This window comes from Pyrus communis, chromosome 13, assembly GCF_041283825.1.
Source record: "Pyrus communis isolate YQ-2024b chromosome 13, ASM4128382v1, whole genome shotgun sequence".
Taxonomy (NCBI): domain Eukaryota; kingdom Viridiplantae; phylum Streptophyta; class Magnoliopsida; order Rosales; family Rosaceae; genus Pyrus; species Pyrus communis.
The window spans coordinates 24,399,586-24,423,519 of NC_142577.1; the positions used below are offsets into that span (position 1 = coordinate 24,399,586).

The window sequence follows — 23,934 nt, forward strand, 5'->3', positions numbered from 1 at the left end:
TTTTTTGTTAACGAGAAGGTAATTCGAACTTCAGACATTTTCCCGACATTTGAGAGAAGGTACCACAAAACTCATTTAAAATGCTTATCCATATTATTCGGAAATGGCAAGATCTTTGTTGCAAGGAGTTGACCCGTATCATCTTGACTTGGTTTTAATTTCTCTATATATATTTTTGTATTATTTCTACGTAATAAGTGTCTTTATTCATTGGAAAGCGTCATTTAGCCCTTCAAAATACCATCTCAACAAACTTTAAGATCCAACTAAAAACGCTCATAAAAAAATCACTTATACTCATAAACACTTTTAGTAAAACATATTTCCATTAGAAGTGCATTAAAAAGTTTATTAAAACTCAAAGTGCTCGTACTTCACTAAAAAGGCACTCCAAAGTCTTAGAACAAGAAATTATTATTATTATTTTTTATTTTTTTTGCAAAATGTTATCACATGTGTTTTTTATTATTTGAAAGCGCTTAGCCATTCCCAAATAGGTCTAGTTGGTAGTGATTGATTCATTATCAATCATACACTAATCCTCGATTAATTGTGGGATTTTGGTTTGGTAGCTCATCGTCAATACGACTAGAGACAAATGAGTAGGTAACATTTGTCTCTCTAATTTGGATGAGAAAATATAATTTCACTAACCTGCATTAGGTGTGAGATTTAATTCTTAATAGGATGATCAGCACCGGACCTACAGCTAATTAGCAAAACCAGTCTAACAATCTTTTGGCTTGTAAAGAGGATAAGATACCTGAAGTGGCTCTTTCCAAAGGAGACAAAGTTGAAATTGAAACTGAGTTTTGCACTAAAGCTAATTCAAGATCTGGTCAAAGAAAAAAAGGAGAGAAGTAGATCCGTAAGACATATTCTGAAAAGCACAACAACAAGACATTATGATTACAGATTGAATAAATCAAATGAAAAAAAAAAAAAAACTTATCTCTTGAATTCCAAACCCTAACCTTAAATCCTAAATCAGAGTTAAGACTATATTATTCTAGTTATATTGGGCTGTAATATCACTCAAATATCAAGTCACTTAGATAATAAGTTACTCGAGAATCAAGTGATTTAATTGACAAGTAATTGATACTTACACTAATCTTTACAAAAGCAACCCAATCTCTCTTCATATTACGCAAGGTGGACTTGTCAGCTTTCAGCCTAGAGAGCATGGGAAATTAAATTTGGGGAGTATTTTGTTCTACTCCACTTGAAATTTGGTTTTCTTTTATGGTGGATAAGTAGAGGGAAAAACCCTACAAAATAGCAATTCATCTCTATTTTGGAAAAGAAGTTACATGAAACAAGTTCACAGTTATTGTGACGTTTTGGGCCATTTTTATAAGGTTATATTGAAAGAGTCTTACACATGACCTTGTATTAGTGGTTCGAGACTCGTTGATGATGATAAACATGTTCCTTATAACTCTCTTCGTCCTATTTTAGATAGATATTACCGTATTATTGAAATTATATTATCATTTGAGTGTCTCACTGATCACGTAAGCGAATATATTTCCAATCACACCCAAAATGTCCCCGCTAGTATACGTTTAACAAAAGAAAATTGAGATATAGGTATCCAGAGAAAATGATCATTAGAAAACAGGGCAAAAGCAAAGCCCAAATGGGAAACAACCAAAAAGGTAAACATTGCACTCAAAATCTTATCATTTCTCAAAGAATCAAAGCAGCCAAATTATGCATGTCAGTTGCAAAGGGACAACTTATATATCTCACAGCTTTACAGCAAATTTATATCGGATTTCCGAAAGCCTAACGCAAGGCTTACGCCTCAATGCCTCAAGATTTGTGAGACATTGAACGCCTTGCTTTACGCCTTCACCTTTATAAACACCGGTTGTGAGTCCTGTGATTCCTTTTTACAACTTTCTACGTTTACAAGTAATCTGCTGTATTGTCCTTTTGAATACATCTAAGCTTTCACATCTGAATAATATAACGAAACAAGCAGTTAATTTGCTTTCCTGGACCCTTCAAGACAAAATAATTTCAGTTAACATACAATTTTGTATACGAGCAAGTATGCAGTGAAACTGTCGCCACTGTCCCTATTGATATTGCTTACTCCGAGTGAGGGAGGTAGAAATTGTACAATTTTTCGGTTAGTCATGGATTTTAAAAGGAACGAAAGAGTATGCGCTTGCAGAGCTTCTAGGTTGGTTCCCATCAACAAAGAAGGCCGTAAGAAGGCATGTCTTCAATCCGCAAAACATCATCCATTAGCAGCTCCCTCTCCAGTTGAGCTCGCGTCGATTTCAAAACATCCTGCAACACATTCAAATTGAATCAAAACCCTATGAAATTTGAACTTCAACATATGTAGCCCTGCGTGATACGTATATGTATAATCTTGGGGAGGATGAATGGTATGCAGATCGAGGATATTCTCACATTGAACTCCATGTATGTAGCATTTCTCTCGAGCCACTGTTTGTCCATAACCATGAATGCAACGCAGTACAGCAAGTCGAAGGTCCATTCATTTTCTGCAGTAACATTAGAGAATGACAAGGTCTCTGTTAGGCAACTGTCAACCTTTTTTGGTGCTGTTGTGCAAAGATTTAAACTCGGATGTTATCTTACCTAACAACATTTGTAAGAAAACTGTTCTTATGAAAGTCCTGGGTTTTCCTGCCACATAAACAAGCATGAGTTATCTGTCCAAAGCTTGCGCTAGAGAAATCGAAAATGTGTCATTTGAAAAACTGACAACATTTTATATCCTAAGTTCGAAACTTGGAACAAAAGGAGCTCCTTTGACACTTACTGGCTTCAAGGTCAAGCATTTGCATGATCATAAACGTGATGTTGACACCAGCAACAGCGAAAGGATATTCCCAAGCAGCTCGCTTTCCTCTCTGCTTTTTCAATAGACACTGGAAAGATGCCTGCAACAACATAAATAAACATATTTAGACAGCATAAGTTAACATGGTTGAAACATACCAGTCGAGCGCATAGCCCTTCAATATACAATCATAACACATGCATATCAAGCTCCGTAGTTTTTTGTTATGTTGGGAGTATGCGAAACCTATTTCTTGATGTTTCAAACTTTCTAGTTACATATCGAGGTTGGAATCTTACCGAAAATGTCTTTGCAAAGAACAGCAGGTTCTCCAAAGAAATGAATCCAGCTCCTCTGTCAGGTAATCCAAGCTAAGCAAGTAAGAGAATGACAACACAAATTGACAGAAGAAATTAACCCGAAAGTTGCAGACCAATAGACAAATAAATGTAAACAAAACCTGAAATCGGTAGACGGATCTCTTCCTTGCCATCCCATCTCCTTCCATTGATCAGATATCAAACCATTAAGCTCTTGTCCAGGAAATGTAGCGTACCATAAAGCTCTCAGCGCTTCCTGTCCTCATCAAATTTTCGTAACAACTAAGTTTAAGAAAAAAAGACAAACAATTACCAAAGAAAACATTTGACTGTATAATTGAACCTTAACTCATGCCATTTTTAAAGTTGACATTCGTGTCCCATCTGTATCATGTGTCCATGGAGTCATGGACATTAAGTTGTGATGGACATATATATACATCTCGAAATGAAAATTCCACCTGGTGATCCGGCCTAGTAGCATCAAAGTAAATCTTCATTCTTTGCTTCAACCGCCCCATTCTTTCTTCCTGCAAGTTTTCGAACAAATTTGTAAAATAGAGTGAAAGAGTAAAATGATAGATCATCATGGCAAGAACTAAAGAAACAGAAAAACAAACTCGACTTCATACTCTACTCAGTTACCAAAAACATGATTCTAAATGGCAATCCGGCATTCTCTCTGTCTTTGTCATCAGCTCTTAACGAATGATTGGTGGTTTAATTAACTTAAATACTTACCTGAAGGGGTGTCAAGTTCATACAAATCCGCTGATAATTTCCCTTTCGCTTGAAGCAAACGCAAGTGAGACCCTTACCGATCCATTTAGGCGAACCACAAGCTTCATCATCTGCATACAACCAAAAAAACCAAGAGAATTCCCCGATAAAAACAGTGTACTAATGGAACATGATCGATTACACAACGTCGTTAATTTCTGCCAGAAACACAAACAAAGTACAGCAGACAAAATCTTAGCAACCTGGAGGCAGTAGCACACGATCCACAAGAAAGCATTTCATAACGGCAAATGTTCAGTGGATTTCCACAGATTTTTGCTTCTTCCGAATTAATTTCCAAACAATCAAGATCATCGTAATATAGCCAAACACCATTATTGTGTCATGATTGAAACAAACAGAAAAGAACGCGGAGATTTTTTTGAAATCCTTATCATCCAAACACCCCCATCTACCAAGTATGAGTCAATCTGCCAATCCAAATTATAATGATATTTGTCTCTGGATGCATTTCTTTTATGTATGTGCAATGTCATGTAGTGAAGTAGACAGTTTATGTAGTGAATTGACGAGACATATTCGATAAGACTGTCGGAATAAACAAACTTTAATACAAGAGCAATGCTAAGGGGTCTTGTTAAAGTGTGACTCATTATGAATTTTCTGTTATCTCACAGTTTAATGTAAATTCACGTGTCATATTATAAAATATTGTGCAAAAAATATGAGATGCATTTTTGAGTGCATCTCCTTAGCATTTCTCTTAATGCAGAGTTTGAATACTCACAACCTATAAGATTGATGAAACTACTAATATCTCATATTTTTGCGAAAGATGCCTCGAGCGCTTGTACTAAGTTTGTATTCTATATTCGGAGTGTGTACTGTTGTGTTAAGCCCGACAAACCTACTATCACGCGCCGCTCTGCGACATTAAACAGCATCCTACCACGTGGGAGACATATGCTGGCCATGTGAGAGTACTTGATCCAATATGGTCGGAATGCGTATCGTATATGGACCTTGGATTCTTTTTCTACATATGTCGTAAGACTATTCTATATTGGCATGTATAGTACGCATATACATTACTTGCCAGAAAATACTAGATAAGAATCAGATACATGTCAATCACGACTCATAATTAGGCACGTAAGTAATTCTTAATTAGATATTTCCGTACATATATCAAACTGTGATTTGCTACTTATCTTTTTGGTGCACATAACAAGAAAACACATTGCTAAATTAATGAACAATTTTTCTGGGAAATGAATCAAATTTAGCAGCAGATATATTGAAGAAGTTTAAGTAAGGGTGCTAGAAAAAAGATAGATAACAACCTGGAGAAATGGAAGCAGACGTGTGTGTGGGAGGAGCGCAGCGGGAGATGGTAGAGGATGAGGAGGAATTAGGGGGAGGAGAGAGAGTTTGAGGACCACTGGTACTCCTAACCACTCTCATCATCTCGATCTTCGGAGATTCCAATCCGAAGCCAGTTTTAATTTGGTAATCTTTATATATAGAGAGAGTAGGAGAAGGACGGTCAAAGACTCAAAAGTCCAAGTTGAGTGAAACCACATGGCAGGCTGTCCAATTAGGTTAAAAGGACTGACAAAAATTACACTACAAAAAGCGGTGGAATCTGAGAAGCCCTCGATGACAAATGTTATATACAGTCGGTTGGTTGTTGCCCACTTGCCAACAAGAAGAATCTAGATCATCGATAATTTTTTTATTATGATCGAAACACGGTTAATACAATATGTATTTTTATATAGGTGGTGGAAAATTTTATTTTTTAGATTATTAAATTTTTAACACACATATCCACCATTTATAGAGTGACATATGGTGTACCACATCGTGTTCCGATCACACCAAAAAATCTCTCTAGATTGTCATCCATGCGAGCTTCAACACTTGGATATAAAAAAGTAAATTGTAACAATGGTCCCTTAACTTTAACTCAATTGGAGCAATGATCCTCAATTAAAAATCCATTACTATTGGTCCCTTAACTCATCAAAACGTACAACTATGGTCTCTCAACTAAAAATCTATTACCATTGGTCCCTCAACTTTAATCCAACTGGAGAAACGGTCCTTCAACTTTAACACAATTCTATCAATGGTCATTCCAACATAATCCGACGAAAATGACCATAACTACACGTTTTGATGAGTTGAGGGACCCTAATTGTAATAATGGTCCTTTTAACATAACTTATTTTAACAAAATTTTAATGAAGTTGACGAAAAGGACCATAGCTACACATTTTGATGAGTTAAGGGACCAATGGTAACATATTTTTAGTTAGAGGACCATTGCTCAATTTGATTAAAGTTGAGAGGCCATTTCTACAATTTACTAGATATAAAAACTACAACTATTTATAAGACTAGTTTGGAAATTTTGTGTTTAAAAAAAAAAAAAAAAAAACTGATTTTGCTGTTTTGTGAAAATATGTGAGTGTTTGGTAATTTAATTTTATTATTATTTTTTTTTGTAAAAGTGCTTTTAACAAAAAAATAAATAATATCTCAATGTTTAGTAAACTTATATATAAATCGATGTGAATATGTTAAATTATTAAAAAAATAAGGTATTGAACGTAATACAATAATTCCAAAGAGAATAATGAAGGGGTAAAAATTGTAATTTTACAAAATATGCAGAAGTATACTTATCATTATAAATTTTCATTAAATACGAAAAAAAACGTTTTTTTAGAAGTATACTAGAAAATGTGCCCGCGCGTTGCTGCGGGACTTGAATGCATCACCTTGAACTACATGAATAAGATACATTTCATCTGAATAAATTCAACACAATCATAAATGAAGAAAGGGATAGATGAGTGAATGAGGTCAGTACGATATGCAGCTTCGTTTTTATATACATTCAACTGAGCTGACATGAAAAGACATTGTACAATGAACAGGGCGAAACTGAACGTTTTGGTTCCCTAATAAACAGAAGTAACATACAGTTCACACAAATCTTGCCCCTGTAGTCAATGTGGCAAAATATATATCCTATAGGTTAGGCAACATAAAAACTGTTTCGTTCTTATTCTAGCATCAAAGTTTTCAAGCACAAACGTGCAAAGCTAAAAACATGCAGGACGCCTGTTTCAGTAAGAAACAGAAGTAACATCCAGTCCACACATATTTTGCCTTGCAGCTAAGATGGTGTTTGGTTCTTGTTCAAGCAGCTAAGTCTTGAAGCAAAAATGTTGAAAGCCAAAAACATGTAGAAGGCCCTGCAGCAGTCGTTCTTGTTCAAGCAGCTAAGTCTTCCGCACTATAGCAAAGAATATAAATCATAGTTTAAAAGAATAACTCACGATGGTCCTGTTTAGAATCACAATTTACTCCCTCCCAATTTCCACCTAATTCCGAACAAACAATGTTGATAAATCTTTATCATCACCTTTAACAAAACAGATCACAGCGAAAAGAAGAAAAAAAGTTCCTATGCAAACAAATTCTTCTGGATGTCCAACTTAACCCATCTATGGGAAGGCAAGCAATCGGACGTGCATTTAGACCAATGAAAATAAATTATACAATTAAAAACATCAACCGATCCTCCTGAAGAGAACACACACACATGCCAACATATTATTCACCAGATTCTAAGCTTTCATTTTCGTTCTATCCCTTTCGTTATCTAAACTTATAATTATCAAAACAGCAAAAGAATCATAGAGCAACCTTCAATCATTTATCAAAACTGAATTAATTAAACTTGTGCTCAGCACTCCGTTAATTTTAATTGCAACTCTCATTCTAAAAATTAAAAATTTTGCATTTGAATAATCAAACTCACTTACACATTACATTCCTTTTAGTGGTTCTTCACACAATACATTTTAGGATTTGATGTTACAATAATATCACTGCAAGCATGAATTGCGATAGATATAGAAACCAAACTTGCACACAAATGTTCGACTGAATTCAAAACCACTTAATTCAACACAAAAAATTACCTCACATGCTTGCTCCCCTTCCGCTCTCACATCATTGGCTGCGCTTCTAAACGATTAATGAAGTCCTAAAAACAGAACAACAAAAAACGTTTACCTATCCAACATTTCAACATAATGGTTTTGGCAGGTATAACATTTCAACATAAGCATGATATAGAAAGACAGAAATCCACATGTCGCTTTGTTTTTTCAGAACCAACACCCTCTCCTCTCTCCCCCATATCACACACCCCCATCCCGTGAAGGCACTGACACCAGACCACCTCCCTAGAAACCGGCCCTAAAAACCCATACCCATACCTCCCTTACCCGTTACCTTTCTCAAAGCAAAAAGTGTTATATATGATAGTACTCACCCCAATCTGGTTAATGACATTCACTGCATAACGCTCACCAGTAGGTATAGTCTCGCTCTTTGAGAAAGGCCTGAGGTCAAAATTGGCAACAACAAATTAACAAAGCAAAATGAAAGATTAAATCTAGTCACCTCAAATATTTTCTAAAATGGAAGATAGACCAGAGTCAAACAGGAAAGGGATAGCAGACACGGTGAGCTTTGTCTCAGTTTGAAAAGAAAAAAGAAAAGAAAATTGGGTAGTTTCAGGAGCAATAACTATGTTGAGTATAGTGAAGGGGGAAAGTCATACCTTCCTATGAATGAATTTAAAAGAGGGGATTTTTCTGCATTTTTAGGACAAAAAACGAAGCAGCTAACATTTCTTTCTGTTTTTTGCCTTTTATGATCTTCTGATCTTCTTCTAGTAACATGGATAGCTGAAGCAGGATTGCCACTGTATCCAACATATATCAAATTCGCCAAACTTTGGTTTGGATATAACAGTGTCATGAGGGCCCACTGGATCTACAGATTCAGAAAAACTCTGTGAGCCATTCACATATACCTGTCAAAGTGCACAACACCATTAAATGCTAGAGTTGACATCTACCTGTTCATCCACAGAACAGATACAGTGAAGGAGACACAGAAAACAAACCAAGCTTTGAGTCCCGATGTCTAATCTAAATTAGAGAACGCTCACCCAGAAGACAAAGTAATACACATTTCTTAGGAAATTGTTTTGCAGTAGAGGCTATATAAGTGATCATTTCAGCAACATGTTGCTGAACCTGCGTTTATCAAGACATAACAAAGTAAAGCAAACAAAAAAAGGCATTGTTAAATCTTCCTAACTAAAAATTCATAAAGTAACACCACCAAAACAAACAAAAAAACGCGTTGTTAAATCTTCCTCACTTTAAAGAAAAAAATTAAGGAATATCCCGACCGTAAAAAGTAACACCACAAAAAAAAAAAAAAAAAAAAACAAAAAACAAAAAAGACTTCGTAAAGACAGCACTCTTGTTAAGATACCCCAACTAAATCAGTTAGCAGCAAGAGAACAACATGGCAATGGGAGTCTACAAAAAGGAAAAAGAACAGAAGATATAAAATAGTAGACAAATGGTCATAGTTATATTAATTGAAATTGTTCAAAAAAAAAAAAAACAATGATGAATACATACTTCCTTAGAATAAAAAAATTGATTAATTCATTATAATGGTTTCTTGGAACCCAAGTAGAAAAGGATACAACTTAATAACAATGGAAGCCACAAACCTATGTCATTTCTTATTCGGGATCAAATAGAGCATATTTCTTATTCGGGAACCAAAAATTTAAGATTGCAAGCTCGAGACTTCCATACCTCAAATCGAAGTCGGCGTGCTGTCTAGTAGTCCAAACCTTGATCCTTGATAAATTGAACTTCCTTCTTTGATCGAACAATCGAAAAATAGATAAATTAGGCAGCACGTCATATCAATATAACACCCCCTATACGTACACACACATACCAAAACAGCCTACATTCAGATTTGCATCATATCCTTGTTTCTAACTCTCTGGGGAATTTTCACAAACACCTAATAGGCAAGATTTGCTTCCATTTAAAAGAAATCTGATTTAATCAGTGATCTCAATTGCATGTATATCTGAACGGCCATGCTTGTTAGTCAGTCATGTTATAGGATATATTTAACACTTACCAAGCGGTTCCAAAACAACATCCTACATACATTTTATGTTGCCAAACTACGAATCAAGACCGAACTTTCCTACTTTGGTAATGTAATCTCCTAGTCTAGTTACAATTTGGTTCCTGTATTTTGACTTGAAAACAATTTTGGTCCCCTAGAAGTTGCCAATGGCACCCGAATTGTAACTGGAAAACAACTCAGACACAACTATGAAAAATTAAAACTCGAGGCACTAAAGCGTGAGAACAAAGAAACCAAAATAGTTAAATCTACCCTTTTATATCATACATACCATTAAAAATTTGTTTAGAGATAAAAATGGTAGTCATAGTAGAGAATCCAACCTGACCAAAGAAAGTGGATTTCCTCACTTTCTAGTGCTATTATATTTACCGTGCTTAAGACTATTCAAAGATGAAAAAAGTGGAAATTTCATGCAATATGAAAACAAATCCCTGATAGTTAACATTGCTTACCATAGAAGCTAACAATCTTATTTTGTACGAAAAACATGAAGATCACTAAAAGACACCAGAATATAACTTTCATCAATGACATACTTTATGAGAATTTTGGATCCAAAAGTGGCTCCAATAAAATAAATTTAAGCTTGTATATGCAATATATTAACATGAGAAAAAAAACATGCATCCCTAATGAAATAATGAGGAGAATGGCCTTTGACCATTTGTTGTATTTGATACAACTCTTTTCATCCATGCCTTCATGTTTGTATCCTTTGGGACATTGACATGTATAATTTCCAGGTGAATTTATGCATGTTTCAATATCTGGAAAGTAAGGAACCATGGACGAACATCAGTTAAAATCCCAATTTTTAAATTGGTTGAATTGGGAAAGAACTATTTGTACATTCACATGGTGTTGAGAGAAATAACCTTGAAAATAAAGCACTATACATACACAAAATCTGTTCAGTATAAAAAGTAGCAAGAAACAAATGTAATTTTCAGCTTCTAACTCATCCATTTGATCAACATATTGATGGAACAAATGTAACTTTCAGTTTCTAACTCATTCATTTGATCAATATCATCCAAGTCAGAAAAGATAGAACATAAAAATGATCAGGATATATAAATAGGGGCTTCATCTGAGTCAATATCAGCCACCATTCCCTAAAAAATTGATGTTAGGACTCTGCCAAGCATCTATGAAGCCCCTTCAAAGAAAGACACTTGTTAAGGAACAAAACGGTGAAGAATACAAAAGGTAAGTAGCGACAATCATCAACTCAGCTACATATCCAGCACAATAGCCAATGTCTTCCTCTCTTTTAGCAATATGCAAATCCCTAATCTGCAAACAATAATTTGGAATCTTGAGATACCAAATCGACTTCAACAGGGTTTGAAGGTTGCATTTTTCATAAAATTTAAAAACTAAAAGCAACAACAATATTAATAAGTGAGCACTGACCAAAAAATAAAGGAATGGAAATAGCATGATATTGTCAGTGCTACAAAACGATCATCAAACAATAGATCAAGGTTAAAACATTTATAAAAAAGTTAGAAGATGGTGCAGATATAAACATTACTTAATAAAATTGATAAATGATTTCGAGTGTGACAAAGCAATCAAATTACAGGATCAGCTCTTTCGCCTTCAAACACACTCATCAACACCATATTAAATTTCACATTTTAGGCGAGGGTAAACTACCACAAACGAAAAGGATTTATACCTTTTATCAAAGATCTACAGCCTTGGTTCCTCCGCCATTGCTTGTCTTCTCCTGTCTGGGTTTTACATTCCTGGCAGTCTCCTCCTTCCCTGGTAGTTTTTTGTCCTGCAAAGAGAAAAAAAATTAGGATTAAATTCTAACGCAAGGTTCCTTGATTCTTCTGCTTCAGAAATTTGTTGTCGCATAGCCAAAAATTAGAGAAAATAAGCTTTGGTTCAGAACTTACTCACTCTCTGCAGACATGGGTTCCTCCTCAATTTTTGTCATCCTCCTCTTTCTGCGATCTCTCTCTGTCTCTCTCCTTGTCTCTGTGCAATCATTCCCTCCCTCTCCCTCTCTCTCTCTCTCTTTCTGTGTTCTTCCCTCTGTGCAAGCCCATACTCACCAACTCCCTCAATCAACTCTCTCCATTCTCTGTCCGTGAAGCATCAATAATCTGAAAACCCAGTTCGATTTTTCATTGCTCGGATGGAGAAAATTGAGGAATGAAAGAACAAATTAGGGTTAGCACTAAAGTTGAGAGAGATGGACAGTTGGGAGAAAGGAAGAGTCTAAAAGAGAGAGAAAGAGAAAGAATTAGAGAGAGGTTGAGTGTGACAGAGATGAGGGAAAAACACGGGATGGGATTACCAATCCCTGAAATCACTCTCCCTACCCCCAAATCCCTCAAATCACTCATCTGAACGTGCAACAGAGCATGGTCCCATCGACCCCATTCCGGTTCAGAAACAAAGGAAATGAAAGTTCCCCTCTAACCAATGCTCGTTCAATCACCGACAACAACAATTGATTTGAGGATAAAAAATCAACCCTAACCCCCTTTTTGGCAGCCTCACTCCTTCCTCTCCCTTCCCCTCCCTGCCATCCCACGCCTCTCTCCCTGAAATCCGTCCACAAATCCTCCCACACCAAATTTAGATCAAACCCTAATTTCCAGAATAATGATAAAAATCGACAAAAAATATATACAATTGGCACGTTACCATTGATTCGAGTTCTGGTAAGGAGTGCGGCGGCGAGGTAAGGCAAGGTGTGCGACGGCGAGGGGAAGGCGAGGTGTGCGACGGTGAGGCGCTGAATCGACTTTGTCGTTGAAGAGCTCTGGAGCAAAATGGGCTTGTCGAAGAGATCTCTGGAACAAAATCGGGTTTGCTTCCATCCCCCACCCTTTCTACGATGGTCGACATTCGGCTCAATCCTACGGACAAAATTACCCCCTAACTTTTGGGAATTACCTTCCCAACCCAGCCCAGATCTGATGGTTTTGTTGTAAATAACGTGAAATCGAGGGGCAAACAATTGACTGTAGCCCAATGAACAGTCAATTGCTCCCTAGTTTTAGAATAGATAATGTGGTACACCTTGCTTCTGCTATTCTATTGACATTGATAGCAGTTTTAAGAAAAAGCTTTATTTATTTATTTTTTTACCAAACACATTTGGTGTTACAATTTTTTTAATAAATTGTTTTGTTTTAGAAGCATCACAACCTCAAACCATCCCATAATCAGTAATAATTTTGGCACGACACGATTATGCGACTCAAAAGTGATAAAAATTAAATGAGTTCGAGTTGTTCATAATCGTAGTCTAGTAATAATCGTGTCGGTTGATTCAACACGATTAATAAACAGTTTGTATTTCGAGTCAACCCACATTTTAATATATTTTAAAAAAATTGTCGATCCTTGTAAATAAGCTTGTAACTAAACAATTAATTGACTATATGAAAAATAAATTAAAGGAGTAATAAATTTATTAGAAAATTTCATTTTAATCCTTGACAAAGATGACTTTTAGATTAAAACCATGAGTAAGATTGAAATCTAATTTTAGTCATTTGATACATTAATAACTTCATTTATTAATTATATTTTGCTTTTTTAATTATTTTTCTTTCTTCCTAATTTTTAATGTATTAATTTTATTTCATTATAATTTTCATTTTTATTTCATTTATCATAATATATCATACAATATATTTCGATTTACTTTGTCTTTTTCATTTAGGTACATTAAATTTATTATAATGGGTAAATTACATAATACTCACTCAGGTTTGAGGTCTATTACAACCCCATACAACATCTTTAAAACATTTCACTTTCATACGTCACGTACTATTTTATTTCAAAATAATACATCTGTTCATTTTACATTCATTGATCCGTTAAGTGCTGACGTGGTTGCCACATTTGTGCCACCTGGCTCCCAAATGTGTGCCACGTGGCAAATTTATTTATTTATTTTTTAATTTAAAAAAAAAAAACCTGAATCTTCTAAATAAAAAAAATTAAAAAAAAAAAAACAAAAGCTGAAACACACCTCCCCGCAACCCCCTAAACCTAGAAACCTTATCCCCCCACGACCCAAGCAGACGCACCTCCCTCCCCCTCCTTATCCTCTCTTATCCCCCATCTTCATCTTCATCCCCTTGCAACCCAGGAAAAAAAAAAAAAAAAAAACCCTTTAGTTCGTCTTCCCCCCTTCTCCTCCTCATCTGTTCTCCCCCATCTTTATCTTCTTTCCTCTGCAACCCAAGAAAAAAAAAAATCTTCAGTTTGTCTTCCGCCCCAATTTTCTCCCCCATCTTCATCTTCTTCCCCCAACCCCCTACCTTCAACCTAGAAAAAAAAAAAAAAAAAAAAAAACCTAGATCCCGTCTACGCCGCCATTGCCGGGTTTGTGGGGTGAAAATGGGGGGAATGGGTGTGGATTTAATGACTAGGGTGTGTAGAGGAGGGAAAAGGGTGGGTGCAGAGGGAGGGTGGGTGTCACATCTCAACCCGGGGCCCACCACATCCTAGGCCCGCTCCACCACCGTAGCATGATATTGTCTGCTTTGGGCCCTGACCACGCCCTTACAGTTTTGTTTCTGGGAACTCACACGAGAACTTTTCAATGGGTCACTCATCATGGGATTGCTTTCGCGTGAACTCGCTTAACTTCTGAGTTCCGATGGAACTCGAAGCCAGTGAGCTCCCAAAAGGCATCATGCTATATGGAGATGAGAATATACACATAAGACTTACATGATCCATTCCCCTAGGTGATGTGAGATGTTACAATCCACCCCTTTAGGGGCTCGACGTCCTTGTCGACACACATTCGATCAGGGATTGGCTCTGATACCAAATTGTCACATCTCGGCCCGGGCCCTCACCACATCCCAGGCTCAACTCCACTGTAGCACGATATTGTCCGCTTTAGGCCCCAACCACGCTCTCACGGTTTTGTTTCTGGGAACTCACACGAGAACTTCCAAGTGGGTCACCCATCATGGGATTGCTCTCGCGTGAACTCGCTTAACTTTAGAGTTCTGATAGAACCCGAAGCCAGTGAGCTCCCAAAAGGCTTCACCCATCATGGGAGTGCTCTCTCGTGCAACTTGCTTAACTTCGAAGTTTCGATGGAACCCGAAGCCAGTGAGCTCCTAAAAGGCCTCGTGCTAGGTAGAGATGAGAATATACATATAAGGCTTATAGGATCCACTCCCCTGGACGATGTGGGATGTTACAGTGGGTGCGGGGGGAAAATGAGTGGGGGTGAAGAGGAGAAAGGGCTCGGGGAAGGTGGGGGTCGGGTAGGTTTTTGGATAGGAGGGGAGGTGAAGTGTTACATCCCACATTTCTTAGGGGAGTAGATCTTGTAAGCCTTATATATATATATTCTCATCTTTACCTAATACGAGGCTTTTTGGGAGCTTACTGGCTTCGGAGTTCATCGGAACTCCGAAGTTAAGTGAGTAGCGCGCGAAAGAATTCCCAGGATGGATGACCCACTGGGAAGTTCTCGTGTGAGTTCCTAAAAACAAAACCGTAAGGGTGTGGTAGGGGCCTAAAACGGACAATAAAGCAAACAATATCGTGCTACGGTGGAGTCGAGCCTGGGATGTGGTGAGGGCCAGGGTCGGGATGTGATAATTTGGTATCAGAGCCAATCCCTGGCAGGAAGTGTGCCGACGAGGACGTCGGGCCCCTAAGGGGGGTGGATTGTTACATCCTACATCGCCCAGGGAAGTGGATCTTGTAAGCCTTATATGTATATTCCCATCTCTACCTAGCACGAGGCCTTTTGGGAGCTCACTTGCTTTGGAGTTCATCGGAACTCCGAAGTTAAACGAGTAGTGCGTGAGAGCATTCCTAGGATGGGTGACTCACTGGGAAGTTCTCGTGTAAGTTTCTAGAAACAAAACCGTGATGGTGTGGTAGGGGCTCAAAGCGGACAATATCGTGCTACGATGGAGTCGAGCCCGGGATGTGGTGGGGGTCCGGGTGGGGATGTGACAATTTGACCCATCCTGGGAAGTTCTCGTGTGAGTTCCCAGAAACAAAACCGTAAGGGTGTGGTAGGGGCCCAAAGCGGACAATATCGTGCTACAGTGAAGTTAAGCCCGAAATGTGGTGGGGGCCCAGGCCGGGATGTGACATGAAGATAGTGGAGGAGAGGGATGTGGTTGTGAGGCTTGGGAGGGAGAAAAGGGGTGGGGAGAGGTTGCGGGGGTGGGTTCTGCATTTTCTAAGTTATTTTATTTTATTTTATTTAAAGAAGATTCAGGTTTTAAAAAAAATAAAAAAAATTTTATTTTTTTGCTCACAAATGTGGCAGCCACGTCAGCGCTTAACGGATCAATTGATGAAAAATGTAACAGAGGTATTATTTTGAAATAAAATAGTAAGTGAGGTATGAAAGTGAAATGTTTTAAAGATGTTGTATGAAGTTGTAATAAACTTCAAACCTGAGAGAATATTGTGTAATTTACCCTATTATAATATATTTTGATGCATACATTTAGGTACACACATTTAAGTACATATATTTTGATACAAACATTTAGGTACATTAATTCAATATAATACAATTCGGTACTAACATTTCGGTGCATACATTTCGATACACACATTTAGGTACATTAATTTAATATAATACATTTCAATGCATATATTTCGGTACTAACATTTAAATACATTAGTTCAATATAATACATTTCTGTATTAACATTTAGATACATTAATTGAGTATTTCAAGTTTGAAGAATGTTAAATAAAATTAATAAATTAAAAAACTCTTTTTTGGTCAAAAACAAAATAAAATTTGTATGTTAATACATGTAAATATTTAATGGGACACATTAAATAAAATACACATTAATTATTTTGAATCAAGGACACATCAAGGAATTATAGTCAATATATAATCTTACACCAAGTTTATTTTAAATTTCAAGCTTCTTAAAGAATTAAAATTAAAAAACTCCTAAATTTATTATAACCTCGTGTTAAGGTCACAGGCCATCAGCAAATCACAAGCATTTCCCAAGTTTAATTAACACAGACTTTCTTGTTTAAAAAAAAAAAAAAAAAAAACAAAAACAAAAACTTTCTCAAAAATCAAAATAAAATAAAACCCATCTTAATTTATCTTTAAATATTGGAATAGAAAATCTCCCAACATTAAACGGTTTAAATCACAGATAAAACTGTCTTATTTATTCTTAGACAACTTCAACATGGGAGTTGTTTCATGCGGGCAAGCTAAGAGAGACGCCTGCAGAGGGTGAGTCCATCTCCGATGGAAACAACGGCTAGCTCGACACGGTCATCCGCGGCGAGAAAGCTGTTGAGTTCCAGCAAATGTTTTCTGCTTTGCTTTGCAAAATTTTCCACATTCTCCTCAGGCTCCGCCACTGTCCCAAACCACAATGTGTTATCATAAGCTATGATTCCTCCAACCTTCACAAGCTTCATCAGCAACTTGTGATATTCCATGTAGGAGTCCTTGTCGGCATCCACAAATGCGAAATCAAAGCTCCCTTCTTCCTTTCCCTGCTTAATTAATTCCATGTTTAATTCTCCAAATCAAATAGTATATCAATTAATAGTACTTCTTCTTAAAAAAAAAGAGGAGAGTTCTAAACTGTTACATTAATTTAGAGGAGAGGAAGTTTTGAATCTGGAACGTGTGGGTAGAAACTCAACATTCTGTCTACTAGGATATTGGATACTTATTACTTAAGCTAAATATCTAGATGATATATAATTCTTCTTACCTTCACAATTCGCCATTAAGTGCTCGAATCAACATTTATTAAATAGTCGCAAAAGAAGTGCGACATGACAATTTGAGAGTGTGAATAACATTCGCAATCATAATATAACTTTCCCTTTGTTTTTAAGACAACTGCAATTCATATTCCCTAATTTTGCATTTTTCACTCTAAATTTAGAGAAAAACTTAGATATCAGCTTAATGGCGATGTACTCTAACAAGGGAAACAGCTCCATTGTATATGGATTCCTTACAACCCCACACAAGTACAACTTCCAATGGGCCACCGTGTATTATTATGGCCTAACCTACTTTAAGTCTGATATTTAACATGATTGATTATGTTAAATCACAAACATTAACTTACTTTGGTAATGAGATCATTTAGGACCGTGAAGGCATCTGACTGGCAGAAGTTAATCTTATTTTCCACCCCAGCCTTCTGAATAAATGGCAATCCAACCTCATAGGCTTCTTTGTCTACATCGATTGCCGTTATCTGAAAATTGAAATATTAGTATAGCTCGCTAGCTAATAGATATAAAATATGAGAAGTCTATAATTATTTCAAGGAAAATTAAAAATTAAAATCAGAAATAAATATACGAGTATTACATACTTTGCCATCAGCAGGTAGTGCAAGAGCAGTAGTGAGAAGAGAATAACCAGTGAAGACACCGAGCTCCAACGTCTTCTTCGCATTCATCACCTTCAGAAGCATCGAGAGAAGCAGGCTTTCGTCGACGGGCACATTCATAAGACTCCTGTTCGTGTTCAAAATCGACGAAATGTAATCCTTCAGGGTCAAGTAACTACTATCTCAAAGAAATTTATTAGACAATCAAAATAGTACACCGATAGGGGATTTAAGCCACGTACGATCGAAGGAAAAAAAGTACTAAAATATCGAAACCCTACCAGAAGGGATATTTCTCGACAGTGGCCTCCCTTAGTTGCTTCAGTTGCTCATGTTCTCTTGGAAAGCAGCTTGTTTCGAAGATGTACTGTATTACGAGAAATTAAGGCTGTTAATTAACGCAAAATATAATTAGCACGCTGTGTTTCTTTAGTTTGCAACTACTTCAACAACAAAATGTGGACATGTAAACCTGACTTTCAACCTGTTTTGAACTTGTGATACAAGTTCAACCATATATCTACACTAAAAGAATAAATTAATTGCGAACTTGTCATTCTTGAATTAATTTTTTTTTCTAAAATAAAATAAAGTGAAAAAGGAAATATTTTATGCAGAACATAGACGCTTGTGCATCATGCAGCTTCTAAGTTGTAAGTGAACATGTATACTACAGAGACAGTTGTACATCATGCATGATGCATGACACTTGTGCATCATTATATACGACCATCTCATACTTTCGAAATAAAGAAGAATCTGATTTCCTCGTTGAAAAAATTAATAATAATAAAGTACCTGATTTGAAAAGAAATAACATTTAAAATGTCGCTTTTTTTTAAAAAAAAAGGGCAATACGAAAATTTTTTATTAAAAAAACATAGAATGAAAATGGTGAAAACTCCAATCCAAAGCTGAAAAACGAGAAAGAACTAGGAAGAGAGAATGATTTATATGAAACAGAAGGTAAAGATGGTAGTGTTGCAAACTAATCATGAAACACTATGTAAAACAAGTTAAAATGCGTGATAAATCTAAAACAATTTTTTTAACATTTTCGTTTCATGTGAGTCACTCTCATAAAAAGCGCATCTGATTTGATCAGGTGAAGCATGGGGTTACATTAAGAAAAGGAAAACGAGAGTGTACCTTGAGAAGTGCTGGGTTTTTGAGTATTCTCCTCTCTGGTTTGGCTTCTGACTCTGACATGGCTGAGTGAACAACAAAGGAGCAAATATTTTATTCCTTCAGTTTCTAGTTTTCTATAGCTGTGAAACATGAATTTGGGTGCGTTGTGCATTTTATATTGGGATTTTGGGAGAGGAAAGGCGTAGGTGGCAGCTTGGCCAAAAAAGAAAAGAGCGTGCCGGAGGGTGGATTGGGCCTCGCATTTTTATTTGGAGAAATTTTTCAATATGATTGTCATACGAGATGGTACATTATGTATTTTTATATAAATGATGAGTTATGTGTGTTAAAAGATTAATAACTTAAAAATTAAAAAATTTCATCACTTACATAAAAATACATAGTATATCATCCGTATTCCCGTCATAATTAAAATTCTATCCTTTTATTTGATAGTTGCTGCTGGTTGGACTGTTTCACATTTATGGCTCACAGTCTTTGCATGTGCGTGTAGTTTTTTGTTTTATTTATTTATTTTTGTAAAATATATGGCTGGTAGAGAATGACGGTTGAAAGTCGTGTATAAATATACCGTTGTATATAGGTTAATTTATGCTAGCCTAACCTCACACTCTTTGTGTGTGAAGCAATTTTTTTACTAGTTTATTAGAATTGGAGAGGAGAGAAACTGTGAAAATGGGGAGAGGTTTATGTTTATACTTTTTATATTTTAGAATCGAGACACCGTATGATGACATGTGGGTAAGAGAGTGAAAAAAAATAAAATTGATTTATACAAAAGTACATTGTCTTTTTATCATCTTTTGGTTTACAAAGAAAATTTTATTAATATGTAAGATAGGGATTAATCCATCCATCTTCTCTTCGAGACTATTCTCCAAGTTTACTTTACTCTGTTAATAGGGACCATTGCAACTTGAATATATTATTGAGGAAGTTAGGTAATTTAATGGAACTACTTAATCCGAGTATTCATCTGGTTACACCATTAGCATATAAATGCAGATTATTCGCATGCATATTTTTTGTATAATTTGCTTGTGGAATTCTCCACGCCCCCCCCCCCTAAAAAAAAAAAAACAAAGATTATCCCAAATGACAATATTGGAAGAAGCAAGTGTGCTGTTACAGACATCACGGCAAGCATGTGTGCTGTTACAGACAGCACGGCAAGCATGTGTGCTGTTACAGACAGCATGGCAAGCATGGGTGCATGTTATTGCTGACTCATGGACAGCAGGGAGGTTGCTGCATGTGTGCTTTTGCATCCGAAGCTTTCTTTGTATTGTGTATAAATATGCCTTCCCATAAGGCTTTCTAAGATATGAAATATATTACAATTCAAATCAGAAAATTCAATATGGTATCAGAGCAGGAAAAATAACCTGCTTCTGCATTTCTTCCAGCTGATCGTATTCCATCTCCGACATGACGGAAGAGAATTCTTATTCGTTTGGAGATGAAAATTCCCAGATACCTTCCTCCTCAACCGTGTCTGAGGTGGATGTCAATCCAAATCAAAGATTAAGCTCGGTCTTGTTAAATGAGTTTAATTACTTACCTTGGTCGAGAGCAGTGAGTCTTGCCCTAGGTGGAAGGTCCAAGCTAGGGTTCATAAATGGAAGCATCGAAGTTCCTGATGTTTCTTCACCAACTTATGAAATCTGGCTTTGCAAGGATCAGCTAGTTATGTCATGGCTCCTAAATTCCATGGAACGTAAATTAGCTGAAATATTCAGTTATTCTGAATCATCATACAAACTATGGGAGACAGTCAAGGAGATGTATGGCAGCCAGAACAATGTTGCACGTGTGTTTCAATTGAAGAAGAACATTTCCAACATACAACAAGAAGGAAAGCCCTTTGTTCAACTTCTAGGCAGCATGAAGAGCATGTGGAATGAGCTGGAAATGTATCGGCCTCACACAACTGAGGCATCTTTACTACTAAAAAGGGCAGAAGAAGACAAGATATTCCAACTCTTGTTAAGTCTTGATTCAGGATACGAAGACCTACGAAGCCACATACTCATGAACCCCGAACTACCTTCCTTCACCAGCGTATGTGCAACAATCCAACGTGAAGAAGTACGAAGGAAAGTCATGAACACTGGCACAAAGACCAGTGTAACTGAAGCAAGGGCTTATCTAGCCAACGAAAGAAAATACAAAGTGAAGAATCCACACTTAAAGTGCCAACACTGCAACTATACTGGTCAAGTTAAGGAGACATGCTGGATTTTACATCTAGAATTAAAGCCAGAGTTCATGAAGGATAACAAGGGCTCACAAAGACTGAACCGTGCACCACATAGAGCCAACAATGCAACTACCTCAACCTCTCATAGGTCTGATGCACTCAAGAGCTTCACTGCAAATCCAGCTGCACTCATAAATGAGTTTGCAGTGTATCTTCAAAGCAAGAAAGAAAGGATTAAGAGTGACCAAACGGTCGGCTTTGAATATGGAAATTCAATAGCTTTGCTAGGCAAGTTTGCTGGATTTCTGACAGAAACACAACACATGGCCCAAGATGACATGCAAGGTATCATGACTGCTTTTAAAACTACTCTTAATGTAAATATGATGCATGATTTGTGGATTGTTGATTCGGGTGCCACAAATCATATGACCAACCATGTTTCTAAGTTTCACAAGTTTGAAAAATTTTCAAAACCGTCTCAAGTCTCAACTGCCAATGGTGAGAGTTCTAAGGTTTTAGGGAAGGGAAATATCAACTTAATATCGGACAAAATTGAGTCAGTAGCCTTATTTGTTCCTTTTTTTCCATTTCAACTTCTATCTGTGGGAAAAATCACCAATGCCTTAAATTGTTTGGCCATTTTCTCTCCTCACAATGTCATTTTTCAGGATTGCCTCACCAAGAAGACGATTGGTGAAGGGTTTTACCTAGATGGCCTCTATTACATATCAAAAAACAGTCCCAGAGGATTTCAAGCCAAGTCCAGTCCATCCCAAGATAGTCAATTGTGGCATCAACGTTTAGCTCATCATTCCCAACCTGTTTTGTCTTCCTTGTTTCCAAACTTAGGGAATGATTTAATTTCGTGTGAAACATGTCATTTGTCTAAAGCCACCAGATTGTCTTTTACCTCATCCTTATCTAGGACTAGTAAAGTTTTCGAACTAGTTCACTCAGATGTATGGGGACCAACGTTTGAATCTTTTGATGGTTATAAGTATTATGTAACTTTTGTCGATGATTTCTCTAGAGCCACATGGTTGTACCTTTTAAAGTCTAAGAGTGAAGTGATTGAAGTTTTTAAGGATTTTCACAATCTTGTTAAGAATCATTTTTCCTCTCAAATTCAAACCTTAAGATCTGACAATGGCACCGAATATATGTCCCATATCATGTCATTATATTTGAGCAAGCATGGTATCATGCATCAAACAAGTTGTGTCGGCACACCTCAACAAAATGGTGTAGTTGAAAGGAAAAATCGTGACATTCTGGAAAAAACGAGAGCATTAATGTTACAAATGAACGTACCAAAGAGATTTTGGTCACAAGGAGTCATGGCGGCTGTGTACATCATCAATAGACTTCCTAGCCGAGTCTTGGGGTTTAAATCTCCACTTGAAGTCATGAAAGGAAGAAAAATCGACCTTTCACATCTAAGAGTCTTTGGCTGTGTCTGTTTTGTTCATATACAGTCACACCATCGAGATAAGTTGGACCCTAGAGCTCTCAAATGTATTTTTCTTGGTTATTCATCAACACAAAAAGGATATAAGTGCTATGATCCTCAACTAAGAAAAATAATTGTATCTAAAGATGTACGATTCCATGAAGCTAACCCTTTTTTCAGCAAATCACATGAAGCCACAAGTCAGGGGGAGTGCATCTTAGACCTAATTCCTCTACCAAGAATCTGTACTTCTACACCTCCCATTGAAGTCAATAATGAAGGTACTCATCCTGATAATTCTGTGCATGATGATGACTCGGTGCATGATGATGACAACGGCAACATAGAAAATCCTCAAAGTGTTGATGACAATTTGAACGAGGATGAGACAAACCTCCTAGTACCTCGACGCAATCCTCGGCGTGATAGACAACCTCCCACAAGGTTTCAAGATTTTGTCACATATAAACCGAGGCATCCAATTTCAAATTGCGTGTCGTATCAAAAGGTAACTCCATCTCATGCTGCCTTTCTTAACAACATTTCAAGTCACAGTGAGCCTCAAAACTTTTATGAGGCTAATAATCAAGTTGTGTGGAAAGAAGCAATGAGAGATGAACTCAAAGCACTAGACCAACACAAAACCTGGAGCATCACCAAACTTCCACAAGGAAAAAAGGCAGTGGGCTGTAAGTGGATCTATAAGATCAAGTTTAATTCTGATGGTTTGATTGAGAGGCATAAAGCCAGGCTGGTGGCTCGAGGATTCACTCAAACATTTGAGGTCGATTACAAGGAAACATTTGCTCCTGTTG

At 36.7% G+C, this 23,934-nt stretch overlaps 3 protein-coding genes and 1 long non-coding RNA gene across 8 annotated transcripts; 1 reads left to right on the forward strand and 3 right to left on the reverse strand.

Annotated features, from left to right (window-relative positions):
- Positions 1-1,975: 1,975 nt before the first annotated feature.
- LOC137737788 (ELMO/CED-12 family protein) lies at positions 1,976-5,397 on the reverse strand. 3 transcript variants are annotated; one of them, XM_068477343.2, is made up of 9 exons: positions 5,232-5,397; positions 3,889-3,998; positions 3,609-3,677; positions 3,288-3,403; positions 3,127-3,181; positions 2,807-2,927; positions 2,623-2,670; positions 2,431-2,525; positions 1,976-2,304 (listed from the first exon to the last, which is right to left on the reverse strand). In XM_068477343.2, exons 1-9 carry the CDS (start codon positions 5,353-5,355, stop codon positions 2,206-2,208), a joined length of 837 nt encoding a protein of 278 aa, XP_068333444.2. In that variant the 5' UTR covers positions 5,356-5,397; the 3' UTR covers positions 1,976-2,205. The 3 variants fall into 3 exon arrangements, with proteins under 3 accessions (XP_068333444.2, XP_088538315.1, XP_088538316.1); XM_088682189.1 differs by lacking the exon at positions 5,232-5,397 and adding an exon at positions 4,131-4,416; XM_088682190.1 differs by lacking the exon at positions 5,232-5,397 and having other exon boundaries at positions 3,793-3,915.
- Positions 5,398-6,619: 1,222 nt separating this feature from the next.
- On the reverse strand, positions 6,620-12,749 carry LOC137740994 (uncharacterized). 3 transcript variants are annotated; one of them, XR_015954647.1, is made up of 8 exons: positions 11,863-12,749; positions 11,633-11,737; positions 9,594-11,239; positions 8,927-9,014; positions 8,534-8,788; positions 8,243-8,312; positions 7,887-7,951; positions 6,620-6,680 (listed from the first exon to the last, which is right to left on the reverse strand). It is a non-coding gene; the product is annotated as an uncharacterized LOC137740994 (long non-coding RNA). The 3 variants fall into 3 exon arrangements; XR_015954646.1 differs by lacking the exons at positions 6,620-6,680; positions 7,887-7,951 and having other exon boundaries at positions 7,989-8,312; XR_015954648.1 differs by lacking the exons at positions 6,620-6,680; positions 7,887-7,951; positions 8,534-8,788 and having other exon boundaries at positions 7,991-8,312.
- Positions 12,750-17,028: 4,279 nt separating this feature from the next.
- LOC137736493 (flavonoid 3',5'-methyltransferase-like) lies at positions 17,029-19,601 on the reverse strand. The gene is made up of 5 exons (XM_068475755.2): positions 19,467-19,601; positions 18,599-18,684; positions 18,300-18,444; positions 18,048-18,179; positions 17,029-17,457 (listed from the first exon to the last, which is right to left on the reverse strand). The coding sequence occupies exons 1-5, from the start codon at positions 19,524-19,526 to the stop codon at positions 17,167-17,169; spliced, it is 714 nt and encodes a 237-aa protein (XP_068331856.1). The 5' UTR covers positions 19,527-19,601; the 3' UTR covers positions 17,029-17,166.
- A 1,188-nt stretch (positions 19,602-20,789) lies between these two features.
- LOC148691984 (uncharacterized) lies at positions 20,790-22,756 on the forward strand. The gene is made up of 2 exons (XM_088683502.1): positions 20,790-22,011; positions 22,338-22,756. Exons 1-2 carry the CDS (start codon positions 20,895-20,897, stop codon positions 22,364-22,366), a joined length of 1,146 nt encoding a protein of 381 aa, XP_088539628.1. The 5' UTR covers positions 20,790-20,894; the 3' UTR covers positions 22,367-22,756.
- Positions 22,757-23,934: the final 1,178 nt, after the last annotated feature.